The sequence below is a fragment of the Rhodofomes roseus genome, assembly GCF_022264815.1.
Source record: "Rhodofomes roseus strain CIRM-BRFM 1785 chromosome Unknown C8Q71scaffold_4, whole genome shotgun sequence".
Taxonomy (NCBI): Eukaryota; Fungi; Basidiomycota; class Agaricomycetes; order Polyporales; family Fomitopsidaceae; genus Rhodofomes; species Rhodofomes roseus.
This window is the reverse complement of record NW_025952960.1, coordinates 199,962-217,793: the sequence shown is the minus strand read 5'-3', so window position 1 is coordinate 217,793 and position 17,832 is coordinate 199,962. Positions and strand designations below refer to the sequence as shown.

General features: G+C 55.8%; 7 protein-coding genes across 7 annotated transcripts; 3 read left to right on the top strand and 4 right to left on the bottom strand.

The window, feature by feature from the left end:
- Nucleotides 1-17: 17 nt before the first annotated feature.
- C8Q71DRAFT_414689 (uncharacterized protein) lies at nucleotides 18-936 on the bottom strand. Its single transcript, XM_047918412.1, has 3 exons — nucleotides 792-936; nucleotides 270-352; nucleotides 18-209 (listed from the first exon to the last, which is right to left on the bottom strand). Exons 1-3 carry the CDS (start codon nucleotides 876-878, stop codon nucleotides 164-166), a joined length of 216 nt encoding a protein of 71 aa, XP_047782056.1. The 5' UTR covers nucleotides 879-936; the 3' UTR covers nucleotides 18-163.
- Nucleotides 937-5,544: 4,608 nt separating this feature from the next.
- On the top strand, nucleotides 5,545-7,501 carry C8Q71DRAFT_740176 (Gti1/Pac2 family-domain-containing protein). Its single transcript, XM_047922753.1, has 2 exons — nucleotides 5,545-6,167; nucleotides 6,221-7,501. The coding sequence occupies exons 1-2, from the start codon at nucleotides 5,670-5,672 to the stop codon at nucleotides 7,037-7,039; spliced, it is 1,317 nt and encodes a 438-aa protein (XP_047782055.1). The 5' UTR covers nucleotides 5,545-5,669; the 3' UTR covers nucleotides 7,040-7,501.
- A 1,189-nt stretch (nucleotides 7,502-8,690) lies between these two features.
- On the top strand, nucleotides 8,691-10,593 carry C8Q71DRAFT_740174 (uncharacterized protein). The gene is made up of 10 exons (XM_047922752.1): nucleotides 8,691-8,767; nucleotides 8,829-9,090; nucleotides 9,202-9,264; nucleotides 9,318-9,415; nucleotides 9,473-9,569; nucleotides 9,672-9,812; nucleotides 9,871-9,886; nucleotides 9,958-10,021; nucleotides 10,089-10,123; nucleotides 10,183-10,593. The coding sequence occupies exons 2-10, from the start codon at nucleotides 8,928-8,930 to the stop codon at nucleotides 10,457-10,459; spliced, it is 954 nt and encodes a 317-aa protein (XP_047782054.1). The 5' UTR covers nucleotides 8,691-8,767; nucleotides 8,829-8,927; the 3' UTR covers nucleotides 10,460-10,593.
- C8Q71DRAFT_414536 (uncharacterized protein) lies at nucleotides 10,580-11,388 on the bottom strand. The gene is made up of 4 exons (XM_047918410.1): nucleotides 11,354-11,388; nucleotides 11,171-11,297; nucleotides 11,062-11,093; nucleotides 10,580-10,981 (listed from the first exon to the last, which is right to left on the bottom strand). The coding sequence occupies exons 2-4, from the start codon at nucleotides 11,225-11,227 to the stop codon at nucleotides 10,666-10,668; spliced, it is 405 nt and encodes a 134-aa protein (XP_047782053.1). The 5' UTR covers nucleotides 11,228-11,297; nucleotides 11,354-11,388; the 3' UTR covers nucleotides 10,580-10,665.
- Nucleotides 11,372-12,171, bottom strand: C8Q71DRAFT_414540 (uncharacterized protein). Its single transcript, XM_047918411.1, has 4 exons — nucleotides 11,895-12,171; nucleotides 11,747-11,844; nucleotides 11,604-11,692; nucleotides 11,372-11,549 (listed from the first exon to the last, which is right to left on the bottom strand). Exons 1-4 carry the CDS (start codon nucleotides 11,992-11,994, stop codon nucleotides 11,480-11,482), a joined length of 357 nt encoding a protein of 118 aa, XP_047782052.1. The 5' UTR covers nucleotides 11,995-12,171; the 3' UTR covers nucleotides 11,372-11,479.
- Nucleotides 12,172-13,403: 1,232 nt separating this feature from the next.
- Nucleotides 13,404-14,079, top strand: C8Q71DRAFT_854469 (uncharacterized protein; the record flags this gene model as incomplete). The annotated part of the gene is made up of 2 exons (XM_047927058.1): nucleotides 13,404-13,873; nucleotides 13,929-14,079. 2 exons carry the CDS (start codon nucleotides 13,404-13,406, stop codon nucleotides 14,077-14,079), a joined length of 621 nt encoding a protein of 206 aa, XP_047782051.1.
- Nucleotides 14,080-14,198: 119 nt separating this feature from the next.
- C8Q71DRAFT_854468 (uncharacterized protein) lies at nucleotides 14,199-16,179 on the bottom strand (the record flags this gene model as incomplete). Its single annotated transcript, XM_047927057.1, has 12 exons — nucleotides 14,199-14,258; nucleotides 14,430-14,673; nucleotides 14,737-14,889; nucleotides 14,943-14,958; nucleotides 15,024-15,164; nucleotides 15,193-15,227; nucleotides 15,291-15,364; nucleotides 15,438-15,504; nucleotides 15,701-15,726; nucleotides 15,788-15,954; nucleotides 16,004-16,041; nucleotides 16,103-16,179. The coding sequence occupies 12 exons, from the start codon at nucleotides 16,177-16,179 to the stop codon at nucleotides 14,199-14,201; spliced, it is 1,098 nt and encodes a 365-aa protein (XP_047782050.1).
- Between the last annotated feature and the right edge of the window lie 1,653 nt (nucleotides 16,180-17,832).

The following is a 17,832-nucleotide window of genomic DNA, read 5'->3' as shown; positions in this document are numbered from 1 at the left end:
CCAGCTCGTTTCTGACATCGTTCTACTGATTTTCGGTCATGAGGGGCCGTTTCCGGCGCCACGAGGAGGAATAGGCCTCGGGAAAGCTGCCAAGGACGGTCACTCAACGGGGCGGCTATAAGGCCATAGGAATTGAGTACTAGTACTCCTCCGCAACGTCGGCCTATGTCCGGCGGAGACGCGGAATTGTTCCTTGTGCTATAACAACACTTGAAATGGGTAGGAAAAATCAGTCTGTGTCCTCAACAATGTTAGGCAGGATGTTTTACCTAGGTGGAACCCAAGTGGGACGAGTACCAAGGCGTCGAGCGGTTCGTATTGACCGCTCCTTTTGACGCTGGTTACCTGTCGTCTTGCACGTGTCAGTCACACTGCCTGTAGACAACATCAGACAATCGATGAACGAACGAACTCGAGACAAAAACCCATACGAAGATGGAGCAGCACATCGAAAAACGAGGATTCGGCTCGGAGTCGGATTATCAGGCCTCATCCCGTCATCAACGGAATGCCTCGTCATTGGTGGCATCGACGCCGGAGGTATTGTGCGCTCCTGAACAGCAAGGGTGAACGAAGAGTGATTGTTGTCAGATTGAGTAGTTTAGGGCCATCGTTCGTTGAGCCGCTACTACCGTTCGCCGAAACACAAAGCAGACCACCGGTGCCTACCATGCCTTCGCGCTGAGGCATATTGAGCACGATAACGTCCACTATATTCGTCTTTGTCATTCAAATCGGATTCATATTGGAGATGTGGCCCACCCGCAAGCTGATTACGCGGTGATACGCACCTGAGCAAATTGTGCTGCAACGACCTGACAATTCGAGCGACTGTACCAATTCAATACAGTGAGATGGATCAACCGGGCAGCCACCATCTGTCATGGAATCACGCGTGGTTGCATGAGCATGATGCATCACACCTCGCATCCGTTGAACAACGGAGCTAATCCTTCCCCTGGCGCTGCGGGACACTGCGCTACCTTGGATGGCGATTGAGAGGGTTACGGGCATGGGACGCCATGAAATTTGCCTTCTCCGAGCGATCCATTGCTTAGGCTCTGACTGCAACAGTGCCATTGTTTCGCATTTGAACGAGCAAAGGATCGCGTCCCTGGCGGCTGGGTAAAGGGGGTGGATGAACATCAAGTATAGGCAGACGACAAGGAGTGAACAAAAACTGACATATACAGAAATTTCGTGTCAATCAAGCTTGCGATCGTATGCTCGGGGCTGTTTCTTCGACGTCGCGCGCTCCGAAGTGCAGACTTGTCGTGTGATGCGGCTGTAGAGATAAATGGTCCAGACATACGCATCCGCGGGATGATCGTACCTCGCTGGGCCATCGTTCTAAGGGAGAAGAAACAATGTTGCCGAAGCCGCACCCAACAACTGTGTCTGTTCCTGACCTGTCCGTGTCCTGCGATCGAAACCTGCAATCCGCCTTTCACCCGATGACAGTTTCAGTCCTGACTAGAAGCAGCTCACCATGCCCTAGACCGGAGCAGATTATCCTGCGGAGATTGCGCAAATGGTGAGACCGCGATTTGTCGGTACAAATACGACAGCCATAGAAGTCAATCTGACCGCTTATGCTCCGAGTATGGGCCACAGGCATTGGGATTCGGGATGAACACATCTTGCATGCCATCCTCCTGTCCCTGGAATGGCGAATGTCAGGATGAAGACGATGTACCTCGCCGCGTCGGCATCGTACGCCTTGACAGCGTTTAGCGGCAGACCCGGTGTTGCTTCATGAGCATCACCAGTGGGAAACAATCCATCCATCTATTGTCATCTACGCACATGTCATCACGCCTAACAAGAAATGACAAGGTTTGACAATGTGAGTAAACACTGCAAATGATGGTTCAGTCACTCCCGATACATGGATGATCTGAAGACTTACACATCAGACCAGAAACGTCTCCCCGTGTTCTAGCACACGAAGGTGCCTGAGATCACCAACGTCTCTCGAGATCCAAAGAGAAGCCTGAGCACTCATCACCCGCGATATCACCGTAGCGTATGTCTTGACTGGCGTAGCATGTTGCTGGACGCGTCCTCGTTAGGAGCAAAGGACTCCTAGATCATTTTAAGACGTCAGAATCCATCCGATTGAACCAACGGGCGGGATGCCAGGGGAAAATTTGACTGAAAGTCCAAATGAGACGAATGTGGGCAGTTGGACATGGCGGTATTCGTTGCGAAGTGGGAGCTGACGGGTGACAGCTGCCCTACCATCCAAAGGATAGATACACGATCTTATGAGACAATCAGTCTTAAAAAAATGAGATGGAGTTGCTTTCGAGCGGCGTCGACGTCCGGGTTACGATAATCTAACATTTGAGTGACGAGGGTTGAACAGGAGAACTAAGGAACGAGCTAAGCCGTCGATAGTATAAGAAGACTTATCAAGGTAGATGTAGGGCAAGAGCGTGTGTGCGATGGGCGTCCACGACACCGACAACGATGGCCAGCTCGTCGTCGCATTGGCTGCTGGCAAGAGGAAAGGAAAGACGCGAACAGCCACAAGCGCGACGCGCGTATGAGGTTCATGTCACATGACTCGAACGCGTCGCGCGACGTTAAATTGGCGCGACGCGTCCAAAGCGCCGATACATGGCCGAGGGCAGCGCCTTGTCCACATGTACAGACACCTTGCTCACGGATTCGTGATCCATATGTACTACGCTCGCTTGCTTCCTTCTGAGTGGTCTGTCTCGAATTGTATGGCAAACGACCCCAAATATCGACGTCCTGTGCGGCCAGGGGTTCTTGCTCTTCAAGTTTCAACCTATTCGCACTGTCACCAATCATTTCGATCCGAAGTCCTTCACGATAGCAAACCCGTCAGCACACATGTGGTCTGTGTTCACACACCCGCATTTGACAGACCGGTATCTGGAGCGTCTACTAAGTCGCACGTTCTGTGCTGCTCAGGCTGAGAACAAAAGATCAACGGTGGTTTCACAACATGCCCAGACCGCAAAAAACCTGGATAAATCATCGCCGACGAAGACCATGATGGGCGGTGCCGTACGTGAACGTAGATGCCATTGATTCACGCCGTGGCAGAGTCTCATGGCATGCCTCGGCCTCGACGACCGCCACGCATCCACGTCTACTCAATCAGACCAATGTCACAACGTCCTCCTCTGCGACGGTCCAAACGTTTGTTCCCTCTCATAAATCCTTACATATCGCCTATGAAGTTATTTTGGCCGTTCATTTATTGACAAAGCCCACTTGGACGTCGTGTCGGCGCGCAAGACAAACCCGCATTCATGCTCAGCCTGAGGATGTGGCTGCTCGTCGACGAGCCCTCGACGAGCCTCGCAGGTCACTCCGCTCTCCAACTTGACCGTAGGCTATTGCCCTGCGGCCGGTGTCAATGTGGTTATCATATTCGATACCCAGCGCCAGGTAGAACGGCGACCGCGACTTCCTGCAGCAATGCGTAGTAGATGACACTGCCAGAGGTGGTTATGCAACTGATCCCCACACTCGCTCGTATACAACGCCGCCCCATCGTTTCGTACATGCCCAGGGAAACGCACCGTCTAATCAATACCGTTTCTTCCCCCAAGGCCGACGGAGACGAGTTCCGCGGTAGCCGTCTCAAATTAGACAACTAGCCAATCGGCAACGCGAACAATGTTTTGGGGGAGTTGCTCGAGGATGACTCCCGAGAAAACGATTCGGTGGCAGCGACGGTATTAGTATACTCAGAGAAACCTATTCCCCACTCTCCCCTGTTTCATGATCATGAACCAACAGGAGTCGAATGTCCCGACTCCTTTCAGCTTGCGAAAACGAGTCGCGGAGATCCACTGTATATATCCGACGTCGTGTAAAGCGTGTACATTCCGTACTCGTAATGACCACATAGCCTAAGACAACCTGAGCATGATCGTATATGTACGACGACGGCAATGTACAACGTTCCCCGCGCCAACGCAAGGCAGTGCTTATCAGCGTGTCAACCTTTGCTAACATGAGGAGTAGAGTATGTGTGTGTACAGTCCACGGCTGCATACGTCCTACTGCGTCTCCATCGAAAAGCAGGCTTGAGGTCCTCGCTCCGTCGAAGGTAACAGCAACCGAGCAACACGCACATACCCACAACAGTATCCGAGACCTCTGCTCCAGAAGCCCTCCGCAGGGTCGTGGTGCCGGACGTGCCGGTTCTGCATGAAGAGAATTCTGGTTGAGGAAGACACGGAAGCCTGGTGCCGAAGCTCACGCGGGCCGCACCTACATGAAACTGCTTCCACGGAGAGAGGCTGCATCGCGTCATAACACGAGAGAAGTTCGGGGCAACTGACCTTCGACACGAGGCCGTGCCTTTTTGAGTGAGGTCCGTCGGCTTCGCGATGTGGAAGACGGTGTCTCGCTCTAGACCGTGTTGCGTGACGACTTGCGGTGTGGTTCAATCGATGTGCGCCACTGTCTACCTCTTGTTGGTGACCCTCAGGCTCGCGGGGCCAGGGCTGAGAGCATGACGGCACGTAGACACGATGTGTATTGCACCTTCCGATTAGGACTATCCTGGGCTGCTGTCCATGAGCTAGTAGTGGCTCAAAAATGAGGAGCAACACACATCGCGAAGCCCGTTCGGCCTTCCATGCATACCAGGTGAACCCTTGATTATTGGCAACGAGGATAGGACGACACTGACGTCCGGTCTGCGCTGCGCTCCGCAATTGGATGGTGAATCGGGCTCGCGAAGGCATCGAAGGGGCCAAAGCGAGAAATGAAAGGCCCCTGGTAGCAGGTGCGCGGTCCACAAGACCTGGGCGCAGCACTGCGTGGGAGTGCGGCGTGGTGCCTCGGAGACGGACATGGCATCTGGGGCCCCGGATGCTGTCGCGGGCGAGGAGTGGTTGGATGGCGCAGGGATGGCTTCCCTGCATTCGAGCGAGGCCCACGGCGCGCGAGGCAGGTGGTATCGAGACGCTGGGCTGTCGCGGGTCTAGGAACACGCTCGGGCGATAGAAGGGCGCAGAGGCTGCAGGGCAGACCACGGCTCCTCCCAGGACGTGCGTCCAGCCAATCGCAGGCGTGCGGCGGGCGTCCGCGTTGCTCAGACGGAGATGGGGCGGAACTTTATTCGTGTGGCGCGTCCCGGGGGCGACGATGGCGAGCCGCGGTGCGCACAGACGGTGCGAGACACTGCTAGAAGACCAGGCGGCGTTTCTGATTGCACCGCGAAGGCGGCGAACGTGCAGAAGAGAGGGACAGGCGGGCGATACGGGGTCCGAACTCGGCCAAATTGGGGCTCCCGGTGGTTGGCCACAGCGCGAAGATAGCTGGCCAGGCGACGCGATCGCCCCCACGGACGCGAGGGTGCGCGTCCCCGAGAAGGGCCCGCCATAGCTGCCGTAGCTGGCTCTCCCGCTCTGTCTGCTTCGCTGTTGCTGCTCGTCGCTGGGTCGAAAAGAGCAAAGTTCCCACGGGCTGGGTGTGGCGTGCGCGGGGGGCGGGGAGCGAACCTTCTTTGCCTCCTCCCACCCCGACGAGATCTCGCGCGCGGTCAGTCAACTTTGTTTCTGAACTTTATATGCGATTTTGCTGACCATCGCCGTGTCCGTCATCGCCGCGCACGTCCACTCGCCGTCGTCGCTGGCCTCGCCGCTGTTCGCCATGCCGCCCACAGTCCCCCCGCCATGTCCCACGACCCCCAGCAGTCCCCCATCAGCGCGAGCGGGTCTAGCAACTGGACCGACCCGCCGTGGATGGGCTTCATCGAGACGACAGGTGACGCGCTGCTCATCCTCGAAGCGGCGCGGCGTGGTATGATTCCCCGCGTCACCCGGCGCCTCGTCGACTCTGAACGCAAGATGATCACCTCTGGCTCTGTCTTTGTCTTCGACGAGGACGAGAGCGGCATCAAACGGTGGACGGACGGCTTTTTCTGGAGCCCCAGTCGCATCCTGGGCAATTTCCTGCTTTATCGCGAGACGGAGAAGCGCGGCGCGGGGCATAGGAGCACCCGTGTTGAGCAGCCACTGGAGGAAGTAGACCCCAAGGGCGACGGCCAGTCGCTGAGCCGGCCAAAGAGCGAGGCCCACCGCTTGACGAGCGTCGACCGCCAGCGCGAGCGCAGCCTCGTAGGGAGCCTCACGAACAGCTACAAGTTCAAGCCAGGTGGGATGATGAAAAAGGTGCGTCATTCGTTATCTCCCAGAAGCAGTCTCCCGTATTGAATATTCCGAAGACATTCTCCCTCACCATCGGGGGTGTCGCCCAGCATCTCATTTCCTACTACAAGATTGAAGATGTCGAAAAGGGCCGTCTGCGCTCGCCCTCATCCTTGCCTGAAATCGCGTCGCTCGACATCTCCTCCGAATACCTAGACAAGACGCACTTCCGCAACCCGCCCAAAGTCGAGGTCGGCGTGGACGGCGTCCCGCGCTACCGCGGTGAGGCGGACGACACCGAGTCTTCGCCTACACTTCTACCCGCGCCGCTCTCAGGCATGCCGCTCTACCCAGACAGCATCGATTCTTCCAAGCGCGGCAAGCAGCGCTACGGCCCATACGACGGCAGCACCTCCAACAAGCGGCGCAAGAAGAGTTCTGCATCCAACGCGAGCTCTTCCCCCGTCGAGCCTACTTCACCCTCGTCCTCCGTCACACAGCCGTCGCCACAAGCAGCGATAACCTATCCGGTCTCGGAGTCTTCCTCGGCTCCAACCCAGCCCGCCCCTCACTATCCTGCGTACGGATATTACGTCCCGCCGGGCTACCACCCTCCCCCAGTGTACCCCTCGGCAAGCCCATACCCCACACTTCCCCCGCCCACGACGAGCTCGCCACACCCGCCCACGCCACCAAGCGCCCAGTACGCGTACCAGAGCTACCCCCCATCCGAAGCGACAGCGTACAGCTCGTACTATGCCCAGCCGCATGCGTACGCAGCGTACACGCCCCCGTCATGGCCCCACTACAGCTACTCGGCACAGGCGGGGGCGCACGCGCCCGCGAGCATCGAGGGCGGGGAGCGCGTGGAGGAGGTCGAGGGCGGCGAGTCGTAGGTGGGTTCCGTGCGTGTGCGTGAGGTTGCGTCGTTTTGGATAGGATCGCTCGGATGCCCTGCCTGCTGCTCGTCGTGTTGTGTTTGGTTCGGACAATCAAGCTCGCCCGCCCGTGTGGGCCGGAGCGAGCGCCGGCCGCTGTGTATATGTACGTCTGTTCGCCTCTGCCTCTGCCCTCTGCTTTCTGTGCCTGCTCGTCCCGTCTCGTGCGTCGCTTACGCTCTGATGTCCTCCCTCGTCCCTTGTCTATGTCTTCACCGTGTAACGCTGTCCGGCTTCTTGTCCTTGTAGTGCATTTCTCTGCGCCTCTGCGGAGGCGGCTCTCCCGGCTATATGCTTCCGTTTTTGCTTGCTCGTGGTGTATATGTGTATCGCTTAGCTCCTGAATCTCGTGCGCGGATTGCCCGTGGTGTACTTGTAGTTCGTTTACAGCAATGAGCAGCCTCATGCCTTAAGAACTGATAACGAGTTGGCGGATGACATCGACTGCATCGACGCTATTTGTACCAGATCGCTTTGAGGTGAGTGCTGTCTACAGTATCAGTCGGACAGGCAACCTGACTTGGATCTGCATATCCAGTTTTCTGCTGTCATTGTTTCCATGGCCCACGATTCGCGTCGAGAATGCCAAAGGTTTCAACTCAGACTGAGGACTCCAGTACTCGCTCAAATAGGGAACAGAGCGCGCATCAAACACAGTCGCCCGCTCTGAGGCCACTGATTTACTGTGTCGTCGCAGGTCTGCGTGGGCGTCGTCCGTGCCGTTGCGGTCCTGGGCGTCCTTGGCGTGGTTGCACAGGTGCGCATCTGTGAGCTGGGCGTGCCGCGCGAAGGTCTCCGAGGAACTCTGTAACTGCGCAGTGTGTTGGATCTCTGACATGTACTCTTTGGCATCGTGACCGCACATGGAGTCGCATGCACTACTTCACATCATGACAGACCTGGCTCTGCAGGACAATGATGCTCCTAAACTGCATGACAGTAGATATATGGGCGTTCGAATAGACATATGTCCAATCTTCATCGCTTCATACTGGCAGTCGATGTACCGACAATCTGGTGAGTCGTGCCAACCCATTCACGGTGCTACCAGGACCCTTATGATATGCGGGGAGTCTGATACAGAATTCGCAGGATTTGGCCTAGATGTTTCGCGCATGTGGGCTATCCATGTCCCAATGTACGGATGTGCACCGTGGGCGACCACAGGAAGTCATGCTCGGATAACTACAGCGCCATGTATGTTAGCAACCGTTCGTACGTCCGGATTGGACTCGTCCCTGCCGCCCCGCCCGCCGGAAACGCACTCTCGTCAAGATCCGATCAAGGCTTCCTCGGGCACACCTGCATGTTATGCAAGTGCATTGCAGTGATTCGAAGGCGATGAAGTCCCGGAAATACAGCACAGGAGTCTGTGGTAAAGATAGCCTCATCATTTGCAACTGCGATGGCGAATCCTCACCGCAGGATGTTTTATGTCCTCCGCTCAAATCAAAGTGTGCCGCCTGTATTTTAATCAGTGGCGATGGCGTACTTGACGTGTCCCCAGTGCAGACAGATGGGTTAAATGACTAGGAGATCGCGACGGTCGAACTTTACCCTCTGGCATCGACCTCCACTTTTATCTTCTCCGGATCAGTAGCCGAAGACCCAGAAGGCAGCCCTACTAGTAGACATGTCTCCGGCTAACAGCCTCATCATTGCAGACAACTCCATATATGCAGAATCGTGAGTTACCTCTGAATGGAATTCACTCCGAAGCTGACGTTGCCATTGTCCGAAAACCTAGCACTGCTATTGGGTACATATTCACGGCATTCGCTAGTGAGTCGAGAGCACTACCCGTGGTTGCGCTTTTCAAGTCGGTCGACTATGTTCACTTCCAGTGATGATCTTGTACGAGCATGTCCTCGGTCTAGGACAAGAAATCGATCTATTCTGGCGCAAGAAACTCTTCGGCCCGGCACTGATATTTTTGGCCAACCGCTATGTCTTGCTCGTGTACGGCGTTGGTTATCTCTTGCAAGTGCCTCTTTGGACCACACCGACGGTGGGTCAAGCACCGCTGCTTCTGCCATTCATCGGGCTGACAATCTCGAGCAGGGGTATGCCTCGCTCTGAGTGCGTGCACGCAACCCACAATTGACATATGTTGCCATACAGCTGCGAGGCGACCGATTTTATCTTCTATATTGCCAACATGCTTCTTTTCGCTATCACTGGCGGTGGGTTCATTGATCTCCATGGACTTAGTATTCCCTAAAGTGCCATTTGACAGTGTTGGCGGCTCTTCGGGTTTATGCCATCAGCAATGGAGACAAAGCAATCGGCGCTGCGGTCCTTACCGTTGGCATGGTCCCTGCAGTCGTCAATTTGGTACGTAACAGCACACCACAATAGTGAATGCATTCCTAGCTCATGACAATTTGACAGTATACTACGGTGCGGCAGTCTTACGCGTATCTGGGTGTCGACGGGATTTGCTCGCGGAACCGCGATTTCACCTTCGGCACAGCAAACATGTATGTACCCGCTGACTATTATCTCTGCTGACTTTTGAGCGTACTATGACAGACGTAAGTATCGACAATCATATGTTGACTACGAGAGAATAATCGTACCTTCGTCACAGTGGATGCAGTGGCCTGCGTGTGCGCGGTGCTATCCGACCTCATCGTCATCGTTGTAACATGGCGTAGAACATACAGGCTCTGGAGAGAAGGCTTGCGATCGAAGACGGCCCTCCCATTGATTACCTTGATTTTTCGCGATGGTATGTGCCGTTCCCACATCGAACCAAGTATACAAGGCAAAATTGCTCATTTGCCCAGGTACTCTTTACTTCATGTGAGTGAATCACTTCAATCGACATACAGTCCGTCAAACGCTTAATCGTAATCAACATCTCGTCCGATCAGCACGCTGCTCCTGGTGAACGTCCTAGAGCTCGTCGTGATACGTTTGCTAGTCACAGCATCGTCGGTAAGCCTGCCGGATTTCGAGAAGTGGACCCTCTGCCTTAACGGTGTCCAATTCAATTCATCTACAGGCCAGCGTTGCATACACATCATTCACGCTCATCCCGCAAGTCCCGTTTTCCCCAATGTTCGCTAAGCTGTAGCTGACGCCGTCAATTCTGCCAGCGTATCGTCGATCCTGATCTCGCGCTTTCTCGTCAATCTGAAGCAACTCTCAACAAAAGACGTTGCGATAGGACCTGCATACGGGGCATCGGGAGCGGCGTCGCACAGCGCCAATGAGCCGACAAACGTCAGTGGATCGCTCGTCGGGAACTTCGGTGCCGATCTGCAGTTCGCAAGTCACCCGGCGAGCACGGTTGAAGATGCTCATGGAGACGAAGAATACGAGGATGACGCGGAGTCAGAATCAGCGGGAGCGGGGGATGTCTGCGAGACCTAGTGGTGGCCATAAGACTACCAGCCCGATGCGATGATCATGCCTGCCATTGCTTATCTGTGGTCTCAGCACGCCCACTTCTGCATACCTACATGGAAAGGCTCAACGCCGTGGCCGCTTCGATGCATCAATCCGTCGACAGGCATGATATAGATTAAGACGTGGCAAGGCATTTGACATTCTGACACAATGGGCGAGAGGGCAGGACCTCAATGCGGCGTGTTTTCGAGATCCCCGACAGCAGTGCAGCGACTTCCACGAGTGTACACATCTGCCTCCGTACGACTTGCGTCCCTGACCCATCTAGTACCGCCCCGATGTTCGTCTGGGTCGCTCTCGTTGCTACCAATGTCGTCGACTCCCTCGAGTGCACCGTCGTGGGATAGCGGTCCCCCCAGTGTCCTGCTGATTCGTGCGCTGAGGAAGCGAATGCTAGACATATCTGACGGACACGAGGGTACGGATGGCGCGCGCGCGAAGGAGCGGAGGTGCAGCGAGGAGTTCGACACCAGTATCGTGTTGAGCCTGAAAACCAACGAATTCGAAGACACCCGCGTGCACCATCAATGCATCGCTGACATCCGGGGCAGGGACGGAGGACGCACGTGTAAAAAATGAGCGAGAAGTCCCTGAAGACCTGGTGCCAGTGAGTTATGCGCGTCAGCCTGAGCGTTAGTCTTAGTTCAAGCGCGAAGTCGGGTTCGCGCCACGCACACCTGTAGTGTACATCACGACCGCGACGAGATTGAAGGCGAACAGGACGCTGGTCATTATTCCGTGCGTGAGGGACTATTACACCCTAAGGAGACCGGCTTTGACCTTTACCTGCAGTGGATTATGCCTGTGTGTGCTTGAGCGAGCTCATGGTCATTGGACGTAGCCTCTACTAAAGCTTACCGTCTTTCAAGAGCATGATAGGCAATGTCCTCCAACGAGCACTCTTCTGCGCCAGTCGGACATGACAAAACTGATGCCTCAAGCTCACCGCCAGCGCCAGGGTCTCTGCTCCCATGTTGAAGACTCTCAAGATGATCTCGACTGAGTGGGCGTGATCAGTACACAGGAGAGTACACGAGACAAACAGTTCGTACGCCTGGTCAGAAGTATGGATAAGCATTAGGATACAGCGTATAATGACCAGACTCACTTGACGTTCTCGCTGGGAAGGCCGGATGCAACGACGCACTGTGTTGACTCTGCGAGGTTCGGGACAGCATAGAGGTGGAGGCTATAAAACTGCGACACGAACTCAAGATGACGTACGATGGTTATGTCGCGAGAATAGCGTACTATTCTAGCAATTATTCCGCCAAGGAATAGACAGATGATGATGGATGGGACTATGTAACTCCTGCCTGTGATGGCATACACGCGGAGTGCTGCAATCACTGTAGGATGCGTCTGAGTAGAAATCTCGGGCTGGGACGATTATGCATACCACCATATATCAGGAACAAGGCAGAACCGATGCATGCTGCGGCAACGGCGAGGCGATATGCACTACAGGATGCTCGGTACAGCGATTCTAGACACGTCATGGTATTTGAGTGCACACCTCTTTACGAGTTGTGCGGTTAGTGCAATCTCAACGGCGAGCCATGTACTTCACTTACTCTGCACCCATATCTCCAATACAGTAACATAGTGTGCAACGTCAGATAGACGAACGTCAACACATTTGTCACGGCGTAGAGTATGTTGGGGCGCGTGGGCCTCTTCCAGACTCCGTAGATAACTTCCGGTATTGCGCTGCGGATGTGCTCGTATACGAACAACGCTGCATCAGCAATGGTGAGACATAAACAGGGATCACATATGCCAAAGTAGAGTCACTTACTCATCATCGCTACTACGCAGTATCGTGAGTCCCGGAGAAAGCTAATGACCAGAGAAACCACAGGGATTGGCGTAGCAGTCAGGTGTGCGTCAGTCATGCATTCAACAAGAAGTACGGACGTACATGAGCTTTTCCGTGTCGACTTCTGCCATAGAATCGAAATTCATCCCGCACTGATGTTCACGGGAGTCGGGACACCGCGATTGCAGTGAGGTGTGCTCCGTTTATGCGACGGTACTGTCCCCCACCTCACTCGTCTTATATATCATCGCAAGGTGTCCAAAGATTTACCATCTCGAGTGGAAACCGCCTTCACCTGATTGAGTCGACCGAGGACAGTGGTGGAGTCCGTCGTGTGTGCAGTGGTGTCCCAGCTGCCACGGATCCCACCAAGCGTAGACAGTCGAGATCTGTCCGAGTCATCCGGAACATCCGCGACCGATCGCATTGAACTGATTTGCAATCGAGTTGGCACCGTGTGGTAATTGTTCAAGGTATCCGCGAAGCCGTCTACGTCTCATTTCCAGGCAAGCCAGTGGAAAGTATCGTTTGGCGAAGTTTGGCACGTATTTTCATCATGAGTACCGTCCATAATCGCCTGTGATAGAAGCTTCATTCCCAACTGATTGACCTAAATCTGTCCTAGTCCGTGTAAATCAGCAGGCGTCCAGAGATTTACCTTTGTTATCAATCTGCTTGATGCGGTGGGGAACAGTGGTAGATTCTCAAGGTAGGGGGTGGACAGATCAGTACGTGTGAGATGTGACGGTGGTATTTTGATCTTTTCCGACATTCATGTAATTTACACCGCCAGACGTCAAAGTCCAGGAGTGTCGCTGCAGCTTGTCTGCAGCTGGGAGGCAACTGAATTTATCGTGAACGTTGGCGAGAGTGTAGAGACAGCGACACGTCGGGCGCCTGCGCGGTACTGTATTCGGACGTGTCACATGAGGCGCGTCGACGGCGCGTCTGAACGCGTGACGTCATACGAGTGTCCCTGCCCCGCACCGACGACCTGGGCACCCCACCGTCCCACCGACCCTATAAGCCGCATCCTCGTCCCACTTCCCTCTCCCACCGCCCACCACCTCCATCCGCAACCATCCCATCATGTCCTCCAGCATCCACGCCAAATCCGCCGTCCAGAACACCGCCACCGACCTCCCGCCGTCGCGCGACCGCAAGGGCCTGCGCTCCGTCTCCCCGCCGCTCTCCAACGTCCCCATCTCGCGCTTCAACTACCTCCTCGCCCTCCTCGCCACTGTCGTCGCCGCATTCTACGTCTGGCGCCTCATGCAGTGGAAAGCCGAGGTCGGTGGCTGGTGGAACCTCGCCCTCGGCAAGCGGCCCCCGCAATTGCGCAACCGCGACGCGAACACGGGCGCGCAGTGGGCAAACGCCGGCGCTCACGCGCAGAGCTTTGCAAAGGACGGTGGAGATGGGGAGGTGGAGAGGAGGATCGAGGAGCTGGCGGTTGCGCTGGGCATCCCGAGCAAGGATCTCGCGAACGCGATTGCGGGCGCGGTGAGAGACTTCGTTCCTCCCGCTAGCCTGTCTTCGATTGCCGCACACGAAACTGGGTGCGTAGTTCGATTTATGTCGTTGCTACGCCGCAAAGCTGACTGTATGCGCTAGCGAGGCTGTGGAGTACATGGTCGACCCCTCCGGCGCGTCCGCCTCGGAGGCGCAGAGCGCGCCTGGGGCGACAGCGAGCCGCGGGTTCAGGGTGATGGAGAACGCATTCCAGGCAGCCGTAGGGATGGATGAGCCTCCAACAGAGGTGTAAGAGATTCCCAAGTAGCAAGCGTGCAACTTGGGATGAGAGCCGCAAGCGAATGATCATCGAACTTCTTGAAATCAAGTACCACAGCACTGTAGCATACGTACCCACAGTTAGTGTTTGTATCACACTCTTGTACATCCCTTGGGATCAAGATATGACCCTGTCCATGTCAGATCGGGCTCCTGAAGTGGTATGTCCACAAACATGGTACAATGGATATACACGTTACCTCTCAAGATGTTCACGCACTGGCCTCAACGTTCGTCCCCCGCACGCCCACAGCTGCTCCCCTCCGAATCACAACTTACTCGCCCATACTCGCCCAGTCCCTCCCCTCCGTCCCCTTCACTCACCTCCTCGTCCCCTTCACCCACCTCGTCGCTATCCCTCAACGAAGCGAACTCAAGCTCCGCGCCCATGTTCCCCACGAGCCTCAACGAGAACGTCGCACTTCCCGCCGCACCTCCTGGCCCGTCCGCCCGGTCCTTGCCTGCCCAGGGCCACGAGTCGTGCTCCGGCTCGGGATCGGCCCCCGGCTCAAGCGAGGAGACCTGCCGGAGGTGGAGGAGGAAGCGCGAGACGAGCATCGGCGCGAGCCTTCCCAGCCCCAGCCCCATCCGTCAGATGGACGTATGTGGATGAGAGGGGAGAGGCACGTACGGGACGATGGTGTACCAGTCGTCGCGCGCATTCACGGAGGAGCCCGATAGCGTGCTCGAGGAAGGCGTCGAGGATGAGGTGGACGTGGACGTAGACGCATGCACCCAGCTCTGGTTGATGCACAGCTCGACGGTGTTGACGAGCAGGATCGCCCTGCCAATCATGGTCACGACCCGTCGCCGTCGCTCCTGTACAGCGGTGCTCACAGAAAGTACAGCGTCCCTGCATGCGCGAGCCATCAGCCGTTGTCCCTATCCAGTGCAAAGGCAGGGAAGTGGAGTTCTCACCATCTCGGAGGTAGAGCGTGACAAGCGGGCTCGCGATCTTCGCCCGGCGCGCCCAGCGCACGAACGCGTACGTGCGCGCCCACGTCACGGCGACGACGAGCAGGTCCGCGAGGACGACGCCCGCCCAGGCGGCGTAGCTCACTATATGCGGGGTCAGTCGCAGGGACACCTTCAGAATTCAGTGAGGGGGCGATGGCCTTACAGCTGCAGGTGGAATGGAGTGTAGTCGGTTAGACGGAGATGACGCGGGCGGGCACATGTGCGTACATGGTTCCAGTCGTGGTAGAGTAGTACCGCGTCCGCATGCAGAGGCCGTCCTCGCCGATGTACGAGTATGACTGCTGGACGATAGTGAATTGGGAGGTAGGACATGTCATTAGCAGTCCTGTCTTTCTATCCAGGCTGCAAACTCACGATGTTGATAACGAAGGGCGTCAACCCGAGGACGAGCGCGACGCACGCCGCAGTCTTGTTCTTGAGGCTGATCGCGTATAAGCGGAGGGCGGAGAACACTGACAGTAAGAGTAGGATCAATCTCATGTTGAAAGATGGACGAGACAGACGTAGATGGACATGCGGCACTCGCGAAGAGGAGCGCGTTCAGTACGGCGAAGAGTGTTCCCGTAGCTTCACAGCTATCCACCACGATTCACAGTGTATCTGATCAGTCGACCGACTTCATCGTGTACGGCGAGACGTGCCTCTGTACAACGGTAGTCGTCAGTCTCGACCGCTTTCGGGTTCTCTACGGGAGCCCGACTCACAAGTGGTGTACTCCATGCGGGCAAGTTGAGGACGGAAGCAACTGCGTAGAGCACGAGCGCGTATCGGTTCGTGAAGAAGATGACGGCGGGTCCGGAGAGCTTGCAAGGCATCCAGTAGAGCTCGACCTCGCGCGGGAAGGTCGTGATGTAGTTGTACATCACCAGCGCTGCACGACGTCAGCTGCCAGTGACGCCCTCATAGTGAACGATACGTACCACCGTAAGCGGCGCATACATAGAGCGTGTCGTCGGTACTGGCGCGCCAACGAGCTGTCAGCCTGAGTGAGTTGGAATGTGAGACGCAGTGAGACGCACGCAGCAATCGCCACGACATCCTGCTGATTGTAGTCCCTCCTGAGGATCATCCTAGGCGATCGACAGTCAGAGGCCATTGCCAGTGATCGCAGTGTTATATATACTTACACGCCGCAGCGTAAAAGCCGCACAATAGTATCTGCACAGCGCGCTGGGACACCGCCTTGCAATGGCCATGCGAACCCGCATGAGCGGTACTCAGAAGCTGGTACAGCTGGCAGATGCGCAGGCTTCCCGGTCTGCAGCTGTGAGGTCTGATGAGATAGGCGGCACAGGAGACATGATCATGGAGATGTCTGAACGAACAGCGGGCGCGCGCAGTATTCCCAGACCCAAGTGCCACCAATGAGTACAGCCACTGGTACTACGTACTGCGAGGATGCGAGAACGTCCAAAGTCTAGAGAGCTGTTCAACACTCGCCTCTGGCGAAGATTAGGATATGTAAAGAGAACGTACGAACAACAGTTCACTCAGGCATGATCGCGATTCGCCATCATCACCGGCGGGGCCGTGCCTTCTCGCGGATGCAGTACACTCATGATTGAGCGATGAACAACGCTTCCTCCATCGAGAAGTCAGCACAGCGCATTCACCCCTTCAACAGAGATGCCGCAATTAGCAACGAGCGTGCGGGGACAGCTGCGCGAATCGCACCTTTCCTGGATCTCTACCATCATAGTACCCGCAGTGAGACCGTCTTTTCACTCAGGCTTAACACATATAAGCGACTTGCTGCCGGAGTGGTCGAAGAGATGCCAGTGCTGAGTGTGTGATACACACAGGTCTCTTCAAAGCCTCTTGGGGCCGTCATTCGTGAGTTATGAAGTAGGCGTGACGATGACTGCTCGGAACCTGGCTACAGGGGCAGATTGATATGCGTGCAGAATTCCGCCCCAGTATGTTTATGATTTTGCCGATACATAGTAGAGACTGCTAGAGATGGAAGTAGGTATGTACAAGCTTAAGCGCTTAAGCGCGATGACAGCTGTATCGTACATCGCTCTGATCACGTGACGGAGGTAGCTGCCTGTAAGTAACTTGTGTAGTTCGAGACGGACACCATATAGACGATGCCTCAACCCCTACCGGCCAACGACTACGACGTTCGCCAGCCATAGCGCGAAGCGTATGACAAGTGTCTCCAGTACGAAGTGGTGGCCGCGGGCGACGATGGCGCGCTCATGCACGCAAGGCTGCTGGGGTATTCTATCCGCGAGGCTCCTGCATCAGGAAAGCGGCACCTTGCCTCAACGGCCTCACCTGTCTAATTCGTACCTAATTTGTCTCATTGCCTCACAGATCTCTGACTTGGCTGGCTGTGATTTTGCATACTTACTGATTGACGATACAACTCACTGATCGACGACCCTCTCCTACGATATCGATACAATGGATGCATTACAGTAATATCTATGGCGACACACTATTGCCACTGAGATACAATACCCTCGTTCCGGGCGCTGCTCAAAATCAGATCTGCGTTCGCCGCCGGTGTAGGCAGTTAGCTCATCGCGGGCGTTCTGCACTTGGGCTCGTTGTGCCTGTGCCTACCGCTCGCTCGTGAGTTGCTGCACCTTCACCCGCCGTGTCCGCCGTCTCGTAGGTGTTTCGTTTTCTACCAGAATGCCCATGCTCACCGTTATGCCGGCCCTTGCACTTCATATCCGTTTGCCTGGCGGGTCATGACCGTACGCGCAGGGGTGCCACGCTGCGCCGCGTCTTCAGCCGG